General features: G+C 44.0%; 1 protein-coding gene across 6 annotated transcripts in view; it reads left to right on the top strand.

Moving 5' to 3' along the window:
• The first annotated feature begins 2,467 nt into the window (after window positions 1–2,467).
• The window catches only part of LOC119222292 (alpha-actinin-4), a 38,259-nt gene continuing 16,058 nt past the window's right edge, over window positions 2,468–24,668 (top strand). For 4 of the 6 annotated variants that reach the window (XM_037478855.2, XM_037478819.2, XM_037478845.2 and 1 more), the window contains exons 1-3: window positions 2,468–2,873; window positions 21,540–21,654; window positions 23,207–23,326. In XM_037478855.2, the coding sequence (XP_037334752.1) occupies window positions 2,760–2,873; window positions 21,540–21,654; window positions 23,207–23,326 (349 nt within the window). In that variant the 5' untranslated portion in view covers window positions 2,468–2,759. The remainder of the gene's footprint in view (window positions 2,874–21,539; window positions 21,655–23,206; window positions 23,327–24,668) is intronic. The other 2 variants (XM_037478838.2, XM_037478829.2) reach the window with 1 other exon arrangement.

Genomic DNA, 24,668 nt, shown 5'->3' with positions numbered 1-24,668 from the left:
GAAAAACACCAGACGAATACAACATAAACCAAACTACAAATACTCTATATAAGACGAATATACATAAAGAAAACTATATTGGTGAAAGAAGAAAAAAGAAAAACGTATTTTTCCACTTACCTTGACCGGTACCTGTCCATGCATAGAGCTTTACTTTGAGATATGTGTCTCTGAAGCATCTGCTGCCCACTCGGCTCTATGCAGAAGAATAACTGAAGTCTATAAAGAACATTGCTTCAGTAGAGAGAGAAAAATGAGATAAATGTTGTGGTTTAATAATTGAATATGTGGTTATTCTTTGTAGGACACAAGCATCTGAAGGTAAGGTAATATGACAATGTGCTGCTTACGCACACACACAAAACACAGACCAGTGACTGAGTCTTCGTGCTTCGGCATTCATATCCTCAGCTCCGATTTAAACAACAATGGCTACATTTGGAACTTTTCTTTGTTAAATTCATCAAAAGTGTCTTGTTCCTGCCAATCACAGAGCTCCTGGTGGCAGCGCTGCACTGTACAGGATCACGTGACCACATCGGAGCCCAGGCGTGGACCTGCTGCAGTTTATATGCCGCTCTGGGCCGTGGTGACGCTAATGGGCCAAGACAGGCTGAGCATGACCTACTTCTGAAGATGGCTCTTGCAGGCGGGGCGGGGGGGGGGGGGGCAACAGCCACCCTCCAAATCAGTCCGAGCCTCCCCATAATGGATTATACTGTAGATCGGGACTCTCTGTTTTATGAGTGTCAGTCCTCTGGGTCAGTGGCTCTCAAACGGTTTGGAACCTGACCTGGTTCACCGACCGGACATGAATCACCCATTCAAAAATGATGTCTGCTTTTCAGCTGGTATTCACAATATTTCATCATCAGCGAAGGCTGAGACACTGGACGCTATTGAATCCATGAAAATTCATAAATGAAAGAGAATCTTCTGGCCCTGCGTCATGAGGTGATTCTCAGAGAAGTCTCAAGCAGGCAATCCGCAGCAGCGAAAGTTTGTCAGCCCTTCCAGTGGAGAGCACGTAATGAAGGATCCTCTTGGATGTCCTTCCACTGGTGAAAACATGGTTAAGTTCCCTTTAGGATGTCTGTCTAGTGGATAAGAGCTGATAAAGCGTCCTCATTAGGTGTGCGTAGAGTAAATCTCTGCTTGCTGGTGTCTATTTAAAATATTTTTTGATAATTTCTATCAGACAGGTTAAGTAAGCCACTGCAAACTGATAAAGTTCTTCCTGTCCTGGTTTGAAACTAGTATGTATATTCTCCTGGCGAAGCCTGTATAACTTCAGAGGATGGGTTTAGAGCACAGTCTTTCATCAACACCTCCTTGTTGCACTCTCACACTGTTCACATAAAAAATTCTCAATTCTGGCTAAAAAAGAGCTCCACTATTGCATTTTGAAGTCTAATGTGCTGCTCAAAGTCACCTCAACAACAGAAACCTGCATCTTGTATCCTGTATCTTCCTCCAAGTGTAAGGGTTACTCTTTTATTTGCATGTGAAGCTAACATGTCTCCATTTCCCGGTCCATCATCGCCATTTGTCCCCAAAGGTGCGTTCTTTCCACTCTGCTCTTCTTTCTGTACACCAACAGCTGCACCTCCAGTCACCAGTCCGTCAGGCTCCTGAAGGTGGCGGATTACACCACCCTTATTGGACTCATCTCAGGTGGGGATGGGTCATGTTCTTCCAGAGGCAGCTTCTTTTATATTTATATTATATTATTATTTATATTATTGTATGTTTAATTTTAAATTGCATACGTTTATACTCCCTGCACTGTGTTTATTTGTTTTATTGTGCAATGTCTCATTGTCTTATTGTCCAATGTTATGCACCACCCACCATGTCAAATTCCTTGTATGTCCAGCATACTTTAGCAATAAATGTTCCTTATTCCTGACATATATATATATATAGTCTTGACAAACAAATTTAAGTTCAACATATGCATTCAAATTCCGATAAATTCTAAAATAACACTTGTTTAACAACAATGTTTCATTGGTGCAGACGCTCATGTTCGAATATAACATGAATATGCATCAGCTGCCGATGGAAGCGCCGACTCAAATGTGTGTCAATTTAAACATGAACAGTTTCACATGGAGATATGGGTGATTGTCCCTTCAAAGTAAAACATGACCATTTTGCGAGAGGATTTACACAAACAAATTTACTCAAGTTGGATACATCAATTTTATTCTGAAAAAATGTAAATAAGGGATATTTTAAGAATTTACGAAATATATGTCTTGTTGTTTTCTGTAAAAAAAATAGAATGAGTATTACAATAAAAATGTAAAACATACCATACAAATGTTTACAATATATCTACAGCTCGGCTGTTTTTTAGAAAAGAGAAAAATAACGAAGCCCCACAAAGTAGCAAAGCCCAAAAGGACCTGAGAGAAATGTACTTTCCCCGGAAGTGTCGCTTCGCAGCCTGTAGGAGCGGCCGGTTCCTCCCAGCAGCCTCAGCTCTGAGAGAAAGCCTTTTCTCCTCACAGCAGCAGCGGAGATTTCCTCACTGCACACGCCGGATGTGCATTACATTGAAAAAAAAGACATTCACTCACGACTGAAAACGGCGAGAGAAAGACGGACACGTCCCTTGGTCGTGTAACCCTCCACGTTATTTCCGTTCAGGCCGTTGTTTCCCCCCCCCCCCTAATTTTATGTTCAAAATCTGACATTTTCTTCACACGAATTGTCGGTCTCTCTGTGGCGCACTCGGGTTTGGCTGAGCTGACATGGTAGATTATCACGCGTCTAATAACCAATCGTCGACCGGACACATGGAGCAAGAGAACGACTGGGACCGGGACCTTCTGCTGGACCCGGCCTGGGAGAAGCAGCAGAGGAAGGTAAGGGAACCGAAATCCGAAATTGACGTGTCGAGCTGGGCGGAGAAGGCGGCGGCGGCGGCGGGCGGAAAGAAAATGGCAGGGGAGGGATGGGACGGGGAGTGGAGGTCAGAGACCGACAACGGGCCTCGGTTTTTAGCTCCGTAAACTCCGAGCCTCGGCTTACAATACCCCGCTTTTAATGGCCATTCTTCTACTTCGTTTCCCCTCAGGTCAAGTCATAATATATCCCATTACAACCCCTCAACCCCCCCACCGTAGATGAAAAGTAATATTTCGCTCGTGTGTGTTCTGAACAAAGTCTGAAATATGACCCCCCCCCCCCCCTCTCCCCTTTCCGCGAGCGGAAACACGGCGCCACATCGATGCCGAAAAAATACAAATCTGAATAGTGATTGCGCTGACAAGCGGGGCTTAAAATAGCGCGAGATATTGTGTTTTCTGGATAAGACCGATAAGCCCGATCCAGTCCCCACCACCCAACGACCCGAGGCCGACGGGTTAACCTTGTTCCCGTTGTCTGAGGGGACTTCGTGATTTTTCTGTCCGCAGGTCTGGTTCCGTTCACCTGCTGGGGACATTCCTCACGATATTAGCAGAGATTTTTTTGGAGCCGAATTTAGTCCCTGGAACATTTAAATTGATGCGAGTCATGGTTCGCCGTGGATCTTTCCATTTAACGTCAAATATCCTGTGAAGTGCAAAGTGGTTTAAACTCCGAGCGATGATGAGCTATGTTGAGCACACCTGTTGTTGTATATGCACACATATGACAATTGGGAACATGTGTATTAAAATAAAATGTCCTCCCCACAGTCCTAGTACATGCAATTCTGGAGCCCCACTGGTTTCACTGCACACAACCAAACGCCCACTCGCTGCTGCATATTCTTTTTAGCTCTAGTAAATGTTCTGCACAAACCCTAAATAAAGCACGGGGAACATTTGGCATTGTGTTGTTCTATTCTTTGGCCCAACGCTACACTAATCCTTCAGTGTCAGTGCACTGCACTATGCTATTTCTACTTCTCTAAAACCGGCACCTACTCCTCCACTTTGCCACCCCCACCATCATAATCTGTCCAACTTCTCTTCCTCAATTTTTTTTTTCCAAAACCGATTCTGCTGTACTGTTCCTCCTCCTGATAATCGCTTGTCAAAGGTGACCGTGTTTCAAAACCAACCCCCCCCTTCCTTCCCCCAGCTGTACGAAATAATCCTACCTAACAAAAACCTGTGTCAGCAAATTCAAATGGAAGTGGACGTAATGACGCAGGACACCTTCTCCCATAAGGGAGTGGAGAGGCGGCATGTTGAAGAGCAACTGCCTGACCGAGTGGAACGGTTTGAGAGGGGTGTGTGTTTTTTGTGCTAAACGCCCCCGTCTTACTCACTCGCAACTCTGATGGCTGGCATACTTTTACTAGCGGTGCAATAGCATGCCGAGCATTCACTCGATTGTTTCGACAAGGCCACTCAGCGTTTTTAATGCCCCGGCGGTTCGATTGTCGCCTCAGGGTCCTTTCCCCTTGTGGCGTTTGGATGGCCCACGAGGACCCCCTGCGTGTTTGTTCTACACACCGCACGGGTCAAAGTTTCCACAAGAAGAAAAGAAGAATGAAAAAAAAAAAACCTAACCTGCCGATCATTAACAGATCGAGGCTGCTTGTGCAAACCTGGGCTAAGGTCCACTCTTCAACCTGCACTTGGTTGCACAGACCAGGGACATGTCCCTCCTCCCCCTGCTGAGCTCGAGCTGCAGGGGGAACCAAGGGCAAATTCCTGCGGCGCATTCACGCACGCTGTGCCAGTTATTGCGCAAAAGTGAACAAATGCCCTCCCACAGGAAATTGAAGAGAGGTATGGGTGTGTGTGTGTGTGAGAAGTGGGTTTTATACGCAGACTCTTTATGTTTAGTAAGCCAGAGATTGGACAAGATTATATGAAACTGCTTCAGGCCCTGTCGTTTTAGTCAACTGTTAGAAAAGAAGCCTTAAAGAGAGCTTGTTTTGGTCAGAGTTCACGGTTTTAAACGTTGTAGTTTGTCCTCGCGGCCCGTTCCCAGCCGAGCATGTCTCAACACCCCGGAGTACCTGGATGCCAGCTGAGTTTGTAACCAGGCCCAGCTCCTCTCCCCCGACACAAAACAAGTCTTTCCCGCCGCTCTTAGTGTCAGCAGCAGGCTGCGACACGCTGACGGTATGCGGTGCGCAACCTGAGGTTTCACTGCCGCTGTGCGCTTGTAAATCGCTCTCCCCAGTGACAGTTAGGCTGCGTATTTTCCCCTTGTCATGGGGCAAGGTGAGAGGGTGAGCGAATAGGGGAAGCAGTCAAGTATACAGACCAAAAGTCACCTGGGACAGTTGTTGGGAGTTCGGGGGTTGATTTTGATTCTTCTCATTCCTGAAGGTGATGCCTTTAGTAAATGTCCGGTGAGTTGAACAAAACAAAAATAGTCAATGGACCCATTTGAAATGAGTGTGCTACGACACATTTCACTTCTGGGTTCACTTCCTCAAGCTCGTATCAGAGGGGTGTAGTGACCATTATGGAGTGTTTCTATGGAGTGTGTCCCCGCCCTGCTCCACCAGTGTCCTGACTTTCAACAAAATACACACACACACAATAATTATTGTTTTTCCATCACTGCCAAAGGTGGGCAGCTGGACACACGATGTCGGTTCTTTTGCCACCCACTTTTCACATGCTTTCGGCGTGACTGGTTGGCTGGCGGGTGGGCGGAGCCAGGTCCAGACGGTCCTGGTTTGGCTCGGGACGAGTCAGCAGTGCCATTTTTGTCACAACGTGTCCTGCCGATAGTCTCTTCCCTGGCTAAGATCTGGCTGCACAAAGAGCTGGCAGTTTTGGAACCTCCTGTTGCAAAAGAAAAGCAAGTGAAGGGGACTGGCGAGCCGAACTGCAGTAAACATTCCTCTGTTTGAGGAGCGCTGAAGGAATGGAGCTCCCAATTGGTTTGTCTGCTCTTTGAATGTGCTCATGTGATTGGCTGATTTGGAGTCAAAGTTGTGGCACTCATTGCAGTTTAATCCAGATAATATTCCAGAAGTTTAAGCGTTTCTTCTGCTTTGTGGTCTCTCTATGAAGCTAAAATAATGAGGTCTGATGAAAGTTGAACCGCTTTGAGCTCTTCTGCTGCATTTCTGTTTTCATTTTAGGATTCGGACTGTCTTGTGATGTTTTCTGACCCTTATGCAGGGTGAGTAATCAAGCAGCTCCCAACTGGAACCGATAAATGTAAATCCTATCATAAATGGTTGAGTCTAGACACAATGCACCCCCCCACCCATTTCAACACAGGAGTAAGTGTTCAACGGTAGCCGTCTCTAGGGCATCTTGGGATGTGAGATAATGGAAGTTGCAGCCTTTGGTCCCCCGCCCCCCCACCCTCGCTGCCAGATGATCCCGTGTCAGCTGTGGGAAAGCCCTCCGCCTCAGCTGATGGCCATCCAGAATCAGCTTGTAGACCTAAACAAGGAACTAGTCAGAGAGAGGAATGTAACTTCTCTAACCCCCCCCCCTTGGCCTTTTTCTCCGTTCTGACATTGGCGGCAGTGGGAGCGCATAGAGAGGGGAAACATTCCTTTGTTGGCCAGTTTTTTGTTTTTTTTCTCCCACTAACTGGCAGAGGGGTGTCCGGTTTTTGCCTGACACTGGGAGGAAGAAAGGGGTTTCGGCAGTATTGCAGATGCGGTCTGGTGGACACAAGAGGGAGAATCCACCATTGTGGCGGCAGAAAGAGTTTCCAGTAGCTTGCGATGCGGCAGAAGTTGTGACACCGATCGTCGCTCCAAATATTTGTTTGACAAAATGCTTGAAGACCGAATGAGCACCTTAAAACCCAACCCTACCCTATCAGTGGGGGAGGGGGAGACTGCGGTGCAGTGGCCCCCGGGGGACATTGTGTATATTGGCGTTTTCTCTTTAAGAGAAATGTCTTTCCGGTCTGTTTCTCTCCCAATGATTGCGTTGCATTTCTGGGTCAGAGGGGGATCTGAATGTCACAGAATCCACTTGTACAGTTTACAGCAGACACAACTTCCTCCCCTGCCTTGCTCTAATTGTGACCGTGTTCACAAGCTCACTTCTTGGCCATTTCCCCCAGTAATGAGGATTAGTAAATCGCATTTCCCTCTGAAGAATTGTAAATTGACAACAATAGGGAGTAAGACTTCCACCTTAGATCTTGGGGCCGGCTGCCAGCACCCATGCAGGCTCATTCTGAGGCTTGGACTCCCCTTTGTCTTCTACGTCCTCAGCAGAGACATTTAAAGGAACATGCAAACCTCTCTAAATATGTTTTTAAATCTTCCATTTGATTTGTGTAAAACCAGTTGATGACGTTTTTTTCTGCTTTCACTGTGTGTGTTCTGAAGCGGTGTTTTGGGGTGGGTGGGTGCACTTTGAATGAGAGGTTTAGAGCAGGGTTTACAGAGTGTTAGGCTGCTGGTAAACACTGTGCGGTCAAACAAACACACGACCGCTCTCATGTCCCCACTTTAGGCAACTTTTAAACGAAGGTTGCATATTTGAAACACGGGTAAAGAAATGCGTAGGAAACAATGGGGTATTCAACAGGCTGCCCTTCAACTTGCTTTTAACTTAGAATTTAAATTGAGGGATTACACTAACCTCAACCACCACCTCTCATTATGTGTAGGTGTGTAATTGGGCTGCACTTATCGCTAAAAAACAAACATGCTGCAGAGACTATTTTGTTAGTGACTAATCCTTTATCTGCAAACATTGATTGTTGAACGTGGATGTTTCAGTTATTATATGGAAATTGTGTTTTGTAAGAGAAGAAATTCATCTTTATCACATGGTCATCTGTTAGGCACTCACCCAGAGATTACACCCAAGCTCAGTTTATGTCCAGGCATGACACATCTTCCTTCTAAAGATATGTGGGGAACAATGCGCACAACACCTCTGCTGCTTTATTTGCCCATTGAGGAGCAAATGTAAGATCTACTAAAAGATCAGTTTTCACAATTGTGCAATAAAATACAACAAATGGCTTATGAACAGAAAAGAAGGAAATAATATCTCTGGGGGCACAGGTTGTGGGATGAATAATGATGAATGAATGTCTGATGAGAAAGCTTAAACCAGGAGAGCTTCAGATGAACATTCTTTAAATGTTGCTGTTTGATGCACAATAAAACTTGATGGCTACCTGCATACTCGGCCACACCTAGACAGGTTAATCTCCCGCAAAGTGAGGAGGAGGAGGAGGAAGAGGAGGGGTGGGTGGGGGGGGCACACTCAACCAACAGGCCGTGCTACTCTGGTAAAAAAGCGATTGCTGCGGCACTGAGGTTGTCATGCTACATCTCGCCAGTGGTCAGCAGGGGGCAACTCCTCTAATTGTATAGAAGAAGAAAATGACTACTCTAATGTATTCCCTTTTGTAGACATGAGTTTATGGTTTTAATATTCAGTTTTCTTAAATACAGCATGATTTAGTAGATAATGGTCCCATTAGAGTCAAATAGGGCAGAGTATGCTTTAGGGCGTAGCTACAGGCTGATCCACAGGTCGTACCAGAGCTTCAATGTGTGGGCGTCATTTAGCCGTCCATCACCGCGCCTTTTCGAAGAAGGTAATTTAGGGAACGACAGGCCAAACAGACCATGACCCGGACAGACTGTTTGGTTGTTTCCTCCGTGGGTGTCTCTGTTTCCTCCCAGTGTATTATTTAACACATTTTCTAACTAGGGCAAAGATGTCTAGAGAAGAGGCCTACTGGGACACAAGCATGCATATACAGACATGGCAGTGATATTGTGTACAGCTATTTCAACACACACACACACACACACACACTAGGCAAACCGCTTCCCATAAAATATGCAGACAACATAGTGAGTCTACCAAAAAGTTTACATCACGATCAGAGACATAATATATTTAAGTAAAACCCTGCATTTGAAAGCATGAAATACCCTTGTGGGTATTATGAAAAGACTGTAAGCGTTTGTACACCTGAAGCAGAAACCCTTCTTTTGGTTCCTCCATGGAGCCTTTTTTCAAGGCACACATCGGCAGCATTAAATATTTACTTATCTACCCGGCCTTCAGGTTCCTTCTCATGTTATTGCGAGGACTCTCCTCTCGCCAGATGATCCCACGCAATACTCTTCCTCTTCCTCTCCCACTCCCGGCTGTGCACATTTATTCCTTCCCCTTCAAATCCTCCCTCAGCCCTCTCTCTCTCTCTCTCTTTACCACAGTCATTACAGAAGCCGGTTCATACGGTAGAGGAGGACTGTGTGCGATTGTGCGTCTAGCTATTTTCAGGAAATGGCCTGTATGGTGTTAAAGTAGTTTTCCTGTGTGATTTATCAATTCATGCCTTCTATCAGGCTTCGGAGTTGTGCAGCATTTTCCTGGTCAACCCTGGGGCCTGTTCACTTCAATCATTTTTGTCTTTTCATAGTTCAGAGGAAGTCCTTCAGAGACCATTCCTCCATCCATTTTAGGATGACTAATTATAATCCAATGACTGAATAGAGAGAAGATTTGTATTGTAGTGCACCACACTAGAGTTAGACACACATACACTCACACTCAAACTATCACAATCAATATATATATACTATATTTTAATATGTATTGAGGTGCGTAATTAATAATGGCGCAACACAGCAAATCAATGAAATTACCTGCAACCTTTTCAATAATCAACTGTTGATTTGTTGTTAAAGTCCTAATTAAAGAATAAGTTTCACTTCAGAGAAGAGGAAAAGGGGAGCAGTGTGACTCAGGTCGTGGCGTTGGGGGCTGACTGCAGCACTGTTTTTATCCCCCGAGAGTCGTAGTGGAAGAAAAAGGAAGGAAAGCTCTGTGGTTTCTGCGGTTTTCTGTCTCAAATAAAAAGCCACCACACATGCAAGCAGTCAGAAGGGAAGGGAGACAGATCGCTGTGTGTGTCACCCCCGTCTTAATGCTCCAGATGGCTGGACCGAGAAAGCGGGGAATGTCTGCAGATCAGCACCCACTATATCTTGAATAAACGCAAAGAATATCATGTCACTTTGAAAGTGTTCAGTTATCTTCATGTTGCAAAGAGAACAGAAAACCCCAGTGGAAATACCAGAGGATGAGAGGGTAGTTATCCTCTGCTGAGCTGGAGAAGTTGCAAAAGTCTGCACTGAACTTAACGCCCCATTGGCCAACAGTTTCCTGCTGCGGTTGTACTAGAAACCATCCTTGACGACTTTTGAAATGGTGCCTCCAAAAGACTTTGAAAGTCAAAGGCTGTGTAGCAGAAAGTGGTCCAGGTCTCTGCTCTCAATGTAGGTCAGGGAAGTCCTCTCCGCCATCGGCACACAAGCCTACTATCCTGTCTGATCCAATCAAAGCCAGCCTGCAGGGGGATTACTCAGCTACACCCCCCCCCCCCGCCCTTGGTTAACAATGACTACTCTGTTGGTCCTTGTGTGACTTGCAGCGCTGCAGGGAGTGTGCATGCGGAGCAAACGCAGACCCCGGTTCAGTTCTGTCTCAGCGCTTTGCTTTTCACGTCTCTGCAGCACTTCCTGTCAGCGTCTGTGCCGAACGCGTGCTCCAGTGTCCCTGCCCCCCCCTCCCCCTACCATTATAACAGGGCCAATTTCCAGTGGTGTGTCTTTCAGTCTGCTCTTTTGTTGTAATAATTAATTTGCTTTCTCAACTGGTGTGTGAAGTCTTATTTCAGAGGGTAGACAGACAGACAGACTGACTGAGGCACCTTCCTGACGTATGACTGGCTGGGCAATAAAAGTAGAGAAGTGAATCTGCCCCCAGAGTCGGGCTGGCTCCTGTCAGGGACATAGGCTGCTGAGATGCATTCTGAAACCTAAGAATAAGATGCTGTAGCCCTGGGTTGCTTAGCAACAGCCGTGGAGCAGAGCTGCGGTGCTAATGATGCTGATAAAATTATCCCTCTAGACTGAACTCTGCTTGAGGATTCTCCTCACCGAAACCTGATAACTATCGGTCACATCTCGTTTGAATATAGAGACGCAGGTGTGCCGCGGGTTGATCTCACACATGGTGGTCTCTCACTTGTTGGAAAAGAAGCGGCAGTAAAGTGGAGGGAGACGAGTGTCGAGCTCTGAGATCACCAAGATGCGAAGGGTCAGAAGGAAGTTCCGCATATCAAAATGTGCCCCAGCACATCAGGTTAAATAAGTCATAATTTTTTATTATTTTTTACTTCAACTTGAAGGAAGCTGGATTTATCAATGTTTTCCAAAAACTACAGTTTCCGAGACTACACTTATGAACACTCTTAACGGACAAACGTAGCTTTGCCTAAAACTATTTGTTTACTCCGTAGCATTCAAACGCATCAACATGCAATCACGTTAGCTGTTGGCTTTAAATTTGACTACAAACATACTGGCACAGGACGGTGCTTTGATTATCAAATCTGTCAAGTTTTCATTATGTGGCATTTGTTTAAATTGATTGTATGGAAAATGTTCTGTATAGAAAATTGGATCAATATGCTCGCTCAGCTCGAGGGACACGAGGATCACTGCATTAAACCAACCTAAGATGTACATCTTTTGAGACGTAGCTTTGGTTGGAAACAAAGGATAAAGCAGTAAATCCTGCTCCCATAAGCAGCGCAGGACAGTAATCAAGTAGATTTACTCATCAGAGGCCGTCATTACTGCAGTTTTTAAATGGCAGTAGAGGCAAATGTCGTTAATGGTAACTGTTTAAAATAAGGTATTGGTAATGAGGCAGATAAACATGTGTGCGTGTGTGTGCGCGCTTTTAGTACTGGTCGTCAACAAGCGGAAACTGTAGCCGCTTGTACAGGGGTCTAGACTCTCTAGGCTCCTTTAAAAGGTCCCCTCCCTCATGACTGGCAGCCCCAGGAAGTCCTTGAAAAGTCAACTATTTGCATGGTCTGGATTGAACTCTTATCAGGTCCTAGAGATCTTGTTTTACCCGCCACAGACAGATTTGTATGCGGATCTGAAATCCTAAAATTCCTGTTTCTGTGGTAATGGAATATCTTGCTCACAGGATTGGTCTTTTTTTTCGCCATGTCCATCCATACCCTGAATACATGGCTTAAGGGTTACTAGAACAACCATAAATAACGCACAGCTCAGCTGTGTTTTGCCAGCTTGACTTTAAAGGATGATATTTTGGACTTCCTGTGTAGGGAGAGATTCCCACACAGCGTACAGCGCATTTAAAATTCACATTAGGGCACCTAAGGAGACACACACACACACACACACACACAGTGTGTGTCTCAACAGGGAGGTGCACCTTGCTTCCCTCTTACATCACCATTGTCGCGCTACAGTCAGTAAAATGCGTTGCCTTATAAGGTAAAAGCGCGAGAGGCGGGTTGGGGAGGAGGAGGGGCAGGAAGAGCCTGTTACCCTGACAATGCTTCCGAGCAACTGGGCCGGCCTAAAACTCCTGTTTGGTCACATTTTCTTTCTCACAGAAACGCACACGCATTCGCTCTACACACACTCACTCAAACACACCCCTGCATTCACCTTTGTATCTGCAGCACACATGATTCACTTGATAATTGCACCATGACATATGAATTTTTTAGTCCCTTTTATGTGCTCTTTGCCTCCCTCTCCCTCCTGAGATGTGTGCATTGGTTTTGGTTATTGTCACAGGTTCTGTATGAGGTCAGCAGCCCCGGACACCTATTTTTGGGAGTAATTCAAAGTATGAAGATTTATACCATTTGAATGTTGTGCTTCTCATATCACACACACAGATGGACCCAGCAGGACTGGACACACAAGCCATGCAGTTTCTTCTTTCTTTTCTCCTCCATTTTCCGTCCGGGTTTGTCCTAAATACCAGATAGTGGTCCACCTGTAGTGACCTTGGTTTTAGAACTCTATCAACAGTGTGTTGAAGTGTTTTTTTACATTTTTTTTTTTTTAGCCCTCCTAATAATGAAAATAACCGAGCAGCCCCGTTTGGTAGTACTGGCTCATTCTATCTGTGGTGTGGACAGAGCGGGGCCTCCATGTGGGGGTTAGGCACACTATTGGTTAGATATCTTTCACATGTGTAAGACAGCAAGATGTTCTGTTCTCACTCGCTTGTGCACCAACTGACTTCTGTTTTCTGACCAATAACTTCCTCTAGTGGGTTTCTATAAGTCACGGATACAAATAGACTCTGGTGTGAAAGAATAATAGTTCACCGTCCTCTGCAAATGTTCCATAACCCTGCCTCTAGTTAGTGACCAGATGCACCATTTGTTTAACTTTAACTTTAAGTTGTAGTGTTAATAATGCTCATGTAAACTTGAGCATTATATTTTATAACAAATGACTTTAAAGCTGGGGGTGTCGTGCTCAGCTTTACTTGCAATATGAAAAAAAACCATACGACTTGCATCACTACATTACATGTCATTTAGCTGACGCGTTTATCCAAAGCGACTTACATTGCATTTTAACCCATGCATTACATTTTGCCTGGGGAGCAATTAGGGGTTGGGTGTCTTGCTCAGGGACACTTCAACATGGCACATGGGGCAGCCGGAATTCGATCCGCCAACCTTGCGGCTCCCAGCGCATCACACCACTCCATGCGGCACCATCGCCCACCATCAATGGCAAGCTTTACAAATCTGTGTATACAGATGGCCAGGCTACTAGCTGATGGTCTTGTTTACTCATGTACGACACATTTTCAACTTTTTAGCGCATCGGTCTGGTTTGTCTCGCGTTGAAAAAAGAAATAAATGAAACCAACAGCAAAGCGCTGACATCAAGAGGCCGTGTGGCAGGGAGAAAACCGAACGCTTGGTACGCGGGTTTGGTGGACTGATTCAGTTCCCGAGCTGATCATCAACAGAGCGGCAGTAGGGTTACAGAGCTCTGGAAAAATTCAGCCAGCGGTTTTAATAAAAGGCCGACACACAAACAGCTGACACTTCGCCCTGCCAGCCTCCATCGGGCCTGCCAAAGCTCCTGATTGAGGCTGTGTAAAAACACATACCAGTGTGTCAAAATAATGACCTCAGCTCATTCAGCGATTGCACTGCTCTGGTTTTCTAATGGAGGAGGTTGAGCTGAGGAAAGAATGGGAACCACCGTTCTGGCTACTGGCAGTTCTGGCTGTGTTTATAACATAATGCAGTGTTTCCCCTACCGTTGTATTTGTGGTAGGGTGACTATATTTACTGTATTGCCCCAGATCTAGAAAAGTCTTTTAAAGTGATCTCTCTCTCGCTAATGGAACAGGTCTACACGCCACCTACTCAGACTTCCTTAGCTAACTTAATGAACTAAACAAACACTTTCCTCGTCGCATGCAGACTAAATGTAGGGAATACACTGAAATGGATACTTGACATTAACAAGTTGTGTTGTCAGTTATTTACTTTCCAAGGCTTTGAGGAACAATCCAATATGTTTTGTTAGGCAGTTGAAGTGGTGAAACATCGATGGAGTCACTATTTCCTCAAGAGTGATGGAACTTTTCCAAACCGGCGCGGAGGCTGTGATCGCATCGGGCCGGTTGAGTCATTCAGTGGGCGGGTGTTAAGGCCCTTGATTGTAAAACACTGTCCATCATTGCGCCACCTGTCTTATCATGCACACACGATTACTCAGCTGAGGTGTGGCTTCTAGCAGGAAGGTGAAGGAAGTCTGATTTTATTAAAGTTTTGTACATCTCTTGCCAGGGAACGGTTCTTTTTGCCTGTGAAAGTAGAGTACGTTTTTCTTCCTTACCACATTTGATTTAACCATTTACCATCGAGGATGCAGCTTGTATCAAAAAAAAAATTCAGTTAACTTGGGCAGTTTCTCAGCATTTGGATTCCTGAGAATAAAAATGTGAATTTGTCTTCCATTTCTGTCGTTAGTAGTGATTGCGTCCCACTAACCTCAGCTTTCTACATGAGTCACCTCAGTAATTTGAATCACCTCGCCGTGACAGGCTTTTACCAACTTCCTCTGCAGGGTCGTCGCTGACGCCTTCGTCAGAGCACGTGAAGGCTAAAGATTTCCACTCAGCGTTTACAAGCTTTCTCAGGGGTTTATGCGTTGGGCGGTTTGGATTCATTAGCTGAATTCTTGGGGAATTAACATGGACATCCTTCCGTCCCCGCCACTTCCTGTGCCGCACCAGTAAAGACAAGAAGTTGATTTGTTTGTCTGCTGATTGGCTAGGGAGAAGTGATGGTATGATAAGAGAGCAACACAAACTGAGGGAAGCACTGTATGTCATCCATTTTTCCCCCTTTCAGCTGTAGCAAAACAATCCGATCAATAGGACATTATGCACATTTTTTGCACAAATTCATCAGTTCTACGGAGTCCTGAAGAACACAAATACAGGAATCTGTCCTCCAAAGACCGGAAACATTTTTTATTCCTAATTGAATTTCACCGTTGTCTCATTCAGATTCTGTTCGAGGTGTACAAAGCAATATTGTGTTTCCCAAAAAGTGAAACATCCTCAGATATTTGCAGAACAAAGGTTTTACTGCCATTCGACGTGTGTCCTGCTCGGAGCAGTTTCTGGACTCAGAGGGGAAGAGGAGGGCGGTAAAGAGGAAGGAGAGGAAGTATCTGAGGGGAGGAGAGAGAGGAAGAACATAGCTGGCATTCTTGTCGTCTCCGTCATGCTCAGCGGGGGTTCTGTCTACTTACAGTGTACCTTATTTTAATTTTTTCCAACATTCAGCGACCTATTCATTCCTTCCTTCTCACTCCCTCACCAGCTTTGGCAGAAGGAAAATCATTTTAAGACTAAACCAGACTGCTGAGACGACACAAAGCCATTCAACTAGTCTGCGTCAGAATCCTGCACATCTGGATAATCAAACTTTAGCATACAGATGGGTCTGTATTGCTGCTCAGTGTTCTCCAAACAGAACTTTAGTGTGTACTTCCTTTTGCTTCCAGCTGGAATGCGTCCCGGTGTCTCAGCCTCCTCCTGTATCCACCAAGCGTCACAGATTCTCGATGCAGGTTGAAGCGGTGCATTACCGAAGGTGGTTAGCCTCCATGTTCTCATAACACTGTGACGCTCCGCATAGTATCGCTGACTCCTCCAGCTTAATGATTACAGCAAGTTCCTACCATTTTTAAAGGAGGCGCAATTTGTTAACCTGCCATTCTAGAGTGATCACACATTCTTTGGCGGATTCATAATTTTTAATCTTCGGCTTCTTCTTTCTTGTCCGGGAATGAAGATTGGTTTAATGGACGCTGTATATACTGATTACAATTTCTAATAGAGACTTAAAAATAACCGAACCTACCGCTACTAACCCATTAACATTATTCAAATTATCAAAAGGAAAAGAAGCAAATCTGGACATATGGTTGAGTAGAAAGAACACAGTAAATGTAAGTAATGTACAAGTACCTCAAGTGTCTATGCAAATATATGTGGAAATATACTTTTACATTCCACCTACTGATTATGATTGTCAGGTCTTCATAGCTAAAGTGTGATTCACTTTGATTACGAAACGATTATGGCGTGAAACTTATTCTAAGGCAGCATTTAAATGTGACCTTTCATGTTCATTAAAAATATATAATTCAGGTTAACTACAGTGCCACAATCGTGTATCTTTGTGTTCATATAAATAGTTTGTTAGTATCACATAACCTGTGTGTGTGTGTGTGTGTGTGTGTAATACCGCCTGTTCTTTAAGAGCGAGATCGCCGATCCTAAAATAGGACACACAGCCGCTGTTGGTGGCGGTGCAACCCGACCCCTGAATGCAACAAAGACAGGAAGAGGCTTAAATAAATGAACACTTTACCCCACCGCCTCACATGCCTCCCCTTCCTCTCCTCGCTCTCCACCTCTTTAAGGCCCGTCTCGTAAAAACATGAGCCATGAAGTTTGCTCACATAGACTAGTATCAACCAATACTAGCGTTCACTTTTTATAGCTCAACCACATATCACCTATTTGCGTCAGAGGGTTTTACAATTTGTTCACATGACATAAGCCATCATCAATCTGGCTCTTGGCAACCAGGGAGGTGTTTGTCTATCAAAGCCTGCCCACTTATTTAACCATCTAATTAAATGCAAGATTAGATGTGAATCCTTGAGACTGCATTGCTGAAATATTACGTTTGTCTTGTGGATATGTCCCAGTAGAGAAGGGTTAAGACACTCTTGACATCTTAAAGCAGGGGTGTCAAACTCATTTTTGGCCAAATACGGCCCAAATTGAGCTCAAATGGGCCAGACCATTAAAAATATAAAAAATCCTAGGACTAACGCCTAATCCGAAAGGTCTAACGCAGGTGTCCCCACACTTATTCTGCTCGCAAGAAACTTTTAAATCCAAGACATGCCGATCTACCCCTCCCCCCCCCCGCTCGGGCAGTTTGCTCAAATAATAATTATGCGCAGTAGCCGTAACCAAACAGAACAACAGACCTGCATACTGGGAGCACAAGCGAAGCGATAACAGGGCGCTCCCCCAGTTAACTTTTTAGCAATAGCAGTTACTTTTTATAGAAATGCAATTTGTCTTTCTGTAATTTTCACACTTGACGAAGTCATCCGGTGGGCCGCAGTGGACACCTTGAGTTTGACACCTGTGTCTTACAGGGACACAATTAGTTAAAATTAGAGGTTTTATTCAAAGTTAATTCATTGAGGGTTACTACAAATCAACCAATTCTTCTCCCTCTTGATAGTGGTAACTTATGAATGTCGTATAGAGACGGCAGTTTCAATCCGAGGCGATTTTTATAAACCCTCACAGTAGCTTTAATTATACTTGTCACATCCGTCGTCTCTCTTCCTCCCAGTTAACTCATTCATCATGTTTTCACTCCTCTTGATCATCTCCTGGCTTCCTCTTCTCCTCCCCAGTCCCTTAGCCTTCTGCATTTCCTCTGCTTAATCCTCCCTCCCCATTTGTCTCTGCTAGCTGCTATAACGCGTCTCCTAGTGCCGAGTTGGCATCTCTGAAGGGCATTAGGGCAGCCCTGTATGTTTGTGTGTGTGTGTGTGTCTGTTCTCTGCAACACCATAACAGTCTAACATCGTCTTCCCAAAATCCATTCCTCCTCCTACGCCGGCACAAGGCATGAACATGGCAGTCTAGCGGTCCCTATTTATTGAAAAGGGTATTTCAGAAATGCAGCCATGTGCGCATAAACAACTGTTCACCGGTTTCAGCTGCAGGCTTGTTCCTGAGCCCCTCGGTGCTCACACAGGCATGCACCAATGCACCTTGCAGCCCTCCAGCCGGTCCACTTGACATCCCCCTGAGGCATGGTGTCTTGTTGCCGCGGTGTGACTTTAGAGCAGTGCAGCTCCAAAGAAGGCGTATCTGGTTGCCCCGGGCCTGCATGGAACTTAACCGAAGTGCAGTGGAATCTATTTCCTTATGTTCCAACTCACCGTCGCCGTGGTGACGAGGCGCCGTGATTATTTCTCAAATGGAGCTGGAGGAATCTCGACTATGTGGTGGAACTTGTAGTTGACGGATGCTGTGAGTGCACGTGGGATCCTCTGCCTTCTCCCAGTGATTATTTTATCGCTGTGCCTCTAAGAATAGGGTGCCTTGTGTCGGCCCTGGGGGGGGGGCAAACGCTCTTGCTGGATTAATTCAAACAGCACCCTCAAAAGGTGCAAATCCTCTCATGGTGACACTGCAATTTTTTTATATATAGTAAGTGGCAAAAGATGTCCATCAAGCGTGGCTGTGCTGAGAATACATCTTGAGGAAGTCCTTGAATAAAATGTGTGGCTTGAACGGACGAGCCGGCAAAAAAACTCCGCTGCATTAAAAGTCCCTTCAAAATAATTTTTTTAATTTTTCCATGCAAAGGAAAAAGCTGGTTTACCATGGAGTTGCTCTAAAAACGGTTGAGAATCACTGGTTTAAACAATACTGTAAATATAAATAAATAAACACTTGGCTTCAAACTACAGCTTTGAACTTTTTAACTTGCACAATATATCCACTGTTTACAGTTTAGTAACTTGTTTCCCCTCTAAGAGCTTGAAGTGTGTGTATTTCATTGGAATTGAATTGTTACAGCTAACATTAAAGAGCATAAAATACAACGAAAGGGTTAAAGTTTTAAGACTGAATACTCTGACCCGACCCGTACCAGCGATCAATCACAAGATAGCCGCCTTGAAGAATGAAAAAACAAATATTTGATAATAAATTAAAGTCTGACTCAACTATGTGTATAGCTCAATGTTTCTTCTTTTATTTTATTAAATCTAATTAGACAAAAGTTTGTTCATCCGGGAAAATTTGTTGTTGCTTTAGCACAAGGACCGCAATAGATATTAGGGGAAAGTACAAAGTAAAAGTTACATAATAAGCAGTTGCCTAAAACGAAATTAAAAAATATACATGAGCATGTGGAGTGATGAGAAGTTAGTGACACAATAGCTGTTTATTCACAAGAATGACACAAAGTAAGGGTTGTGGGCGGCTACAGAAACTGGCCTGGGTGTGTGGAGTTGCTCTAAGAGTGAGCTTATCGGTGCTATCAAGAAAGAGGTTGTGTGATCTACAAAACCGCACACACACTGCTGACGTGCAGAGCAATAACATAGCTTTTAACCTGGCTCATCCTTCCCAGGTGTTGCACATGCATTGAGCTGTTGGGTGTGGGAAGAACCATTGACATAAAGTTGAAGTGAGAAACACTGGTATAAGAGCGGTGTGTCTAATCAAACATTTATTCTTGTATGTGCGCACGTAAGTTAAGAGATAAACCAGTGAGAGGGGGGCAGCATCAGTTTCTAACATTTAGATTTTCAAGATTTAGTTTGTGTGCATTTTAGGGTTTGAACTTCTGCTTGAACTTGAAAACCTTGACCTTTGAACTCTGTAGAGCCAATCAGTTTAAAGATGGTTGGAGGGAGTCGTGCATATATACACACATAATCAGACATCAAACAGCTGGCCTAAGAAAACCCAGTTAAACCCCCTCTTTTTCCCACAGCAGTGTGGAGGCAGCTGTAAATCTGCCGCTTTGATAGTCTTAACCTCTTCCATATTTCTGCCTGTTTTTTTAGCTTTACAAAGGGACAGTTCACCCAACAATCAGCATGTTGTGCTTTTCAATTGTCTAGACTGTTGGTTTGCATTTTCTAGATAAGAGATCAGCAATAGATGCTTCATAACACTCAGCTTGCGGTTAAAAACACTCCCCACACGGTTCCTGAAGAAAACATTTTATGTCTGAATGGAGGAAAGAGAATTTTTTTTAATTTTTTTTTAAGTGATGAATATGAACTGTATTCTGAATGGAGAGGGCCCAGTAGTAGAACAGCAATTTCACACCAAGTGGATCGGGAGAAGGCCCCGCGATGCCGTAGTGCTGTCACATCATGCACTCGATTTCAGATGGTGTGCGATAAATTGACTTAACGCATATTGCAACAAGCCTAGCCAGTCGACGTGTACAGCATCAGAGAGGAAGTTGTCCGCTGCTTAGACGTCTGCTCCTTTATCCTCGTCCTTGGCTCAGATCAGAAATCCTCTGGTCTGATCTCATGAGTGCAGCCAACACACGGAGCAGCTTTAACAGGCTTCAGTGGCACTCGGCCCAGGTGGTCCGCTCAGCCAGATATCCATGGCTGTTGGCTGTGGAACTCCTCCGACACCAACAATGCTTACACTTGGAGGTATTTAAATACATGCAAAGTTGTATTTAGACCCAGAGTTAAAGCAATTAGTTATGGTTGCGGAGTTTCACACTTCTAGCCTGATATACCAGCTTGAACCTCTTATTGTGACTTTCTTCCATCTGGCTTCCTCTTTTCAAATAAAGCTCTGTTCATACGTTAAATATTCCCATATGGCATGTTTACTGGTAACAACAAATTGTGAAATAAACCCTTCATAAAGTATTAGTTTATTATTAATATTAGAAAAATTACGTTGACCTATTTATATCGTTTGACAGTGTGCTTATTGCCGAGCCTTAGTTGGAATGAACTATTTTTCAAAAAACCTGCATTGTGGAGGTTTTATGATGCTCCCAAACCAGAATGTTCCTTGGAGTAGCGGTCAGCGACAGTGGATACAGCGCCACTTGGGTTGTATGCTTTGTGTTGCACTAACCTGTGTGTGTGTGTGTTTGTGTGCACGCTTTGTGTTGGGGGTTGGTATCTGGGGAAGGGACGGACACACACAGAGCTGATGGAGAGTACAGGGAGCTAAAGGGTGCTATTATTCAGAAGGCTCAATGGGTGCTTTGTGATGGTGGTGGGATCTGGGCTCGCCCCCCCCCCGTCATAATGTTTGTGAACAGCGAGGCCGGAAAGGAGGAGATGTACGGGTCAATATCTTTCAGCGGTATAACTGGGGGGGTGGTTTGTTTGTCCAGACACCGGTTTGTACAGAACTTACGCAATTCTGTACCTAAATAAAGTAACTGGTGTGTGAGGTTTGGTCCGCTTGCATAGAGTAAATTGTTCTTTGATTCCACTGCATCTTATTTTTTAGCTTATCCCTTTCTTCTGCTTCTTCTCGTCTTATCAAAAGTCTGTCCCTTCCCTTGTGTCAATTACATTTTATTTTATTCTTTTCAAAGTGATTTATTGTCGTTAAAAGCTGGTGAAAAAGCCCCACTCAAACAAGCTCTTAATAATCACAGCGTGCCTCCTGTTTCTGTTCTCACCCATGTAGACGTTCACGGCGTGGTGCAACTCTCACCTGAGGAAGTCTGGCACGCAGATTGAGAACATCGAGGAGGACTTCAGGGATGGGCTAAAACTCATGCTGCTGCTGGAGGTCATTGCAGGTAACTGTCCTGTGGACCGCCTCCATGCACCGGGGAGTGTCCGCTCTATTATAGGAACGTGTGACACACACACACACACAGCCCCTCACTCACAATTGGGGGTCACTGAGCCTCTGTGCTGTCAGTATAACTTTTTTTTTCCTTTTATTGAGCACCTCTCTGTTCCGGGCTTGGTCGCTCAGTGCACTTCCTCAGGATAGACCCAAATCCAGTATGCTACAGCTCTATCTACGTCTAAACTTAAAATAGCGCCTTACCAAAGATGTTCAGTCAGGAGAGTTTTATTCATGCTGTATACCTTTAAAGTGTTTAAGCTTTCTTGATTTGACACTAAGAAACGCACATTATAATAATCAGACATTATGACTGTCAGTTGCCCGAGAGATGGATGCTTGGAAATGTACAAAAGACAAAGTGTGACTTTGACACAAGTTCCATTACTCTTATGGAAAGTCAGTTTGGTCATAAATATATTTATAGTAGAGGTCTGCAGATAGTTATAAGTGGAACGGGGCTCCAATGGTTTGCCACCCGTCACTTGATGCCAATCAAGACAAATGTTGAATACAACATGCAGGCAGTGTATCTTCGGTAGTTTTCTTTTTAGAGTTATTTTTTTCATCACATGTTAACAGTCCACTTGAGTATATAACATAACACTGTTATTGAAAGTTGGATTCATTATATCCTGCTCCAAACCATTGTTATTGTATCAGCCTTCAAATAACGACTATCTAGATATTGTGGTTGTGCCGTGCTAACGCAGAAGCTAAGTGGCTCTAGCTAACGGACTGTAGCCGTCTCGCCCTGCTCGCCAGTGGCGGAGGAGGCTGGGTTTGTGGGCGGGCAATTGCTTTAGGGCCGTCTTAATTACAAGGGTGATTTACTATCTTGGTAACCGTTTTCAAGTTTATAGTCTCAATAGTTTCAATTTTCAAGACTTCAATACAGCATACTGTTCATTCAGTAAATTATGTCAAATGGAACATTTAGCAGGGCGTTGCTTGGTCCGTGCTTTTAGGCGGGCTATCTGTGATTGGCAGGACGCTGCTGGTACCAGAGACCTCTAGTCACTTCAAATATGGTAACAGCTGTTCATCTGTTGTGAGAAAAACAACAGGGAAACAGCCGTATTCCAGGTTGCTGACAGCTAAATCGTCACCATGACTACAGGCACTTCTTACGTACACTCCATGATGTAACTGGCATACTTAAGTCCAGTGTTGGTAAAGTGGAGATGCATCTCTTATCTGTCTTCACACTGTATGTATTAATCACAGAAAGCCATAAGCCACTATAAATCTGTCCCAGTATGACTGCAGGCCCATCCTTAACGGAGGGTTGTAGCTCAGTGCATCATGAAAACTGCAGTGATGAAATCATCTTTTGCATTTACGCCAGTTATTTTTTGTTTTGTCTTGATTGTCCCCTGTGTAACTCTAACCGTCCTGACGGAGCACGTTTCTGCTGAGCCTGTTGAAACATGCGCCGCTCTCATCACCGCAGGAGCTAACTGTTCACTTTTTGTTTGTTCCCGCGCGTGTTTTTGCAGGCGAACGGTTACCCAAACCTGAGCGAGGCAAGATGAGGGTGCACAAGATCAACAACGTTAACAAAGCCCTGGACTTCATCGCCAGCAAAGGAGTCAAGCTGGTCTCTATTGGAGCTGAGGGTAAGCACATAAAAGCAAGGACCCCGTCCCAAAAAATAGAATAGAAAAATAGACCTCACTGGGGAAACTACACGTCATTCATACATTTCACTAGACTTCAACCCTAACGCTAAAGTAAATTTGTACATGGTTTTATTAAAAATAGGCCCGTGCTTAAAATACTTATTCTTTTAACATCTGATTTATATATTTTCTAATATTAAATTTCTGGCCACCAAATTAAACGTTTGCTTAATTTTCTAATTAAAAGAGTAGTAGTAGTAGTGTGTGAGAGTTAGTCAGTCAGTCAACTGGAGAAGTGTGACCTTTATTCCTACTTTATCAGGAAGATGTGACATTCTTGCCATACTGAATGCTATTTAACTCGAAGTTGCCCAAAATACTGGACCACTGAACACGGTGCGCATTGCTAACAAACACACAGGCACACATAGTCTCTCTGGTCTTCTGTGAAAGCAACCCACTAAAGGTCATCTACTGGAAACTAACAGTACTGACATAGAAGATGAAGGATGGAAAGAAACAAGGGAAACATGGTGTTGATGCGGTGAGAGGACATCCTACAGAAATACTTTAGACTGACACATTTTGATTCCAGAGTCATCTTGAGGGACTTCAATCCCAATACATCATCCCAAAAATAATCATTTGTATATCAGTTACTCACCTAGTGTTGCTTTAAATTTTAAAATAGAACTTTAGTTTAAGACCTCTACAGAAAACATCATCAATTAAGCAAAGAGAAATCAAAGCATCTGTTTAGAAACTCTTAACACAAACCATGCTGGATAATCCAAGTCTAATTTATACTTCCGAAAACACATGCTTCTTCAGGTTCTTCACAATTTTCAAGGTAACACAAAATTATTTATGCTAATTTTACGCGGAAATTTTCCATCAAACCTGTAAGCCGTTAAAGGACAAAGCTGTTAAGACTCATTGGAATAAATATTTTTCTGTTCTGCTCATCTTAGAAACCAATTATTAATCCAATATTTATAGTGGTGGGTGGAAGGATAATGTGTTATGCTATTGCGCATTTTTGTGTATATTCAAGGAATGAGAGAGTTGTCTTAATGAAGGGTTACTTATTGGGCAGCTCACACTATTTTACTATGAAAATGTGATGTACTGTAATTACATTAGGCTAACTTAGTGCTCAATTGATGGAGTTAATCATGTATATTATGGTATATAAGTGGTTAACTGTATTTTATAACTACTAGATAGTCATTTATTTAATAAAATGATGAAAGCATCGCCCTGGAAGCTGTTTTATTAGACGAAAAAATTGCAAAGTTATACAGTGAGATTCAACACAATAAATGTTGTATTGACTGAC

The sequence above is a fragment of the Pungitius pungitius genome, chromosome 3, assembly GCF_949316345.1.
Source record: "Pungitius pungitius chromosome 3, fPunPun2.1, whole genome shotgun sequence".
In the NCBI taxonomy this organism is placed as follows: Eukaryota; Metazoa; Chordata; class Actinopteri; order Perciformes; family Gasterosteidae; genus Pungitius; species Pungitius pungitius.
Note: the sequence above shows the minus strand (reverse complement) of the source record. Positions and strands in the feature narration are given on the sequence as shown.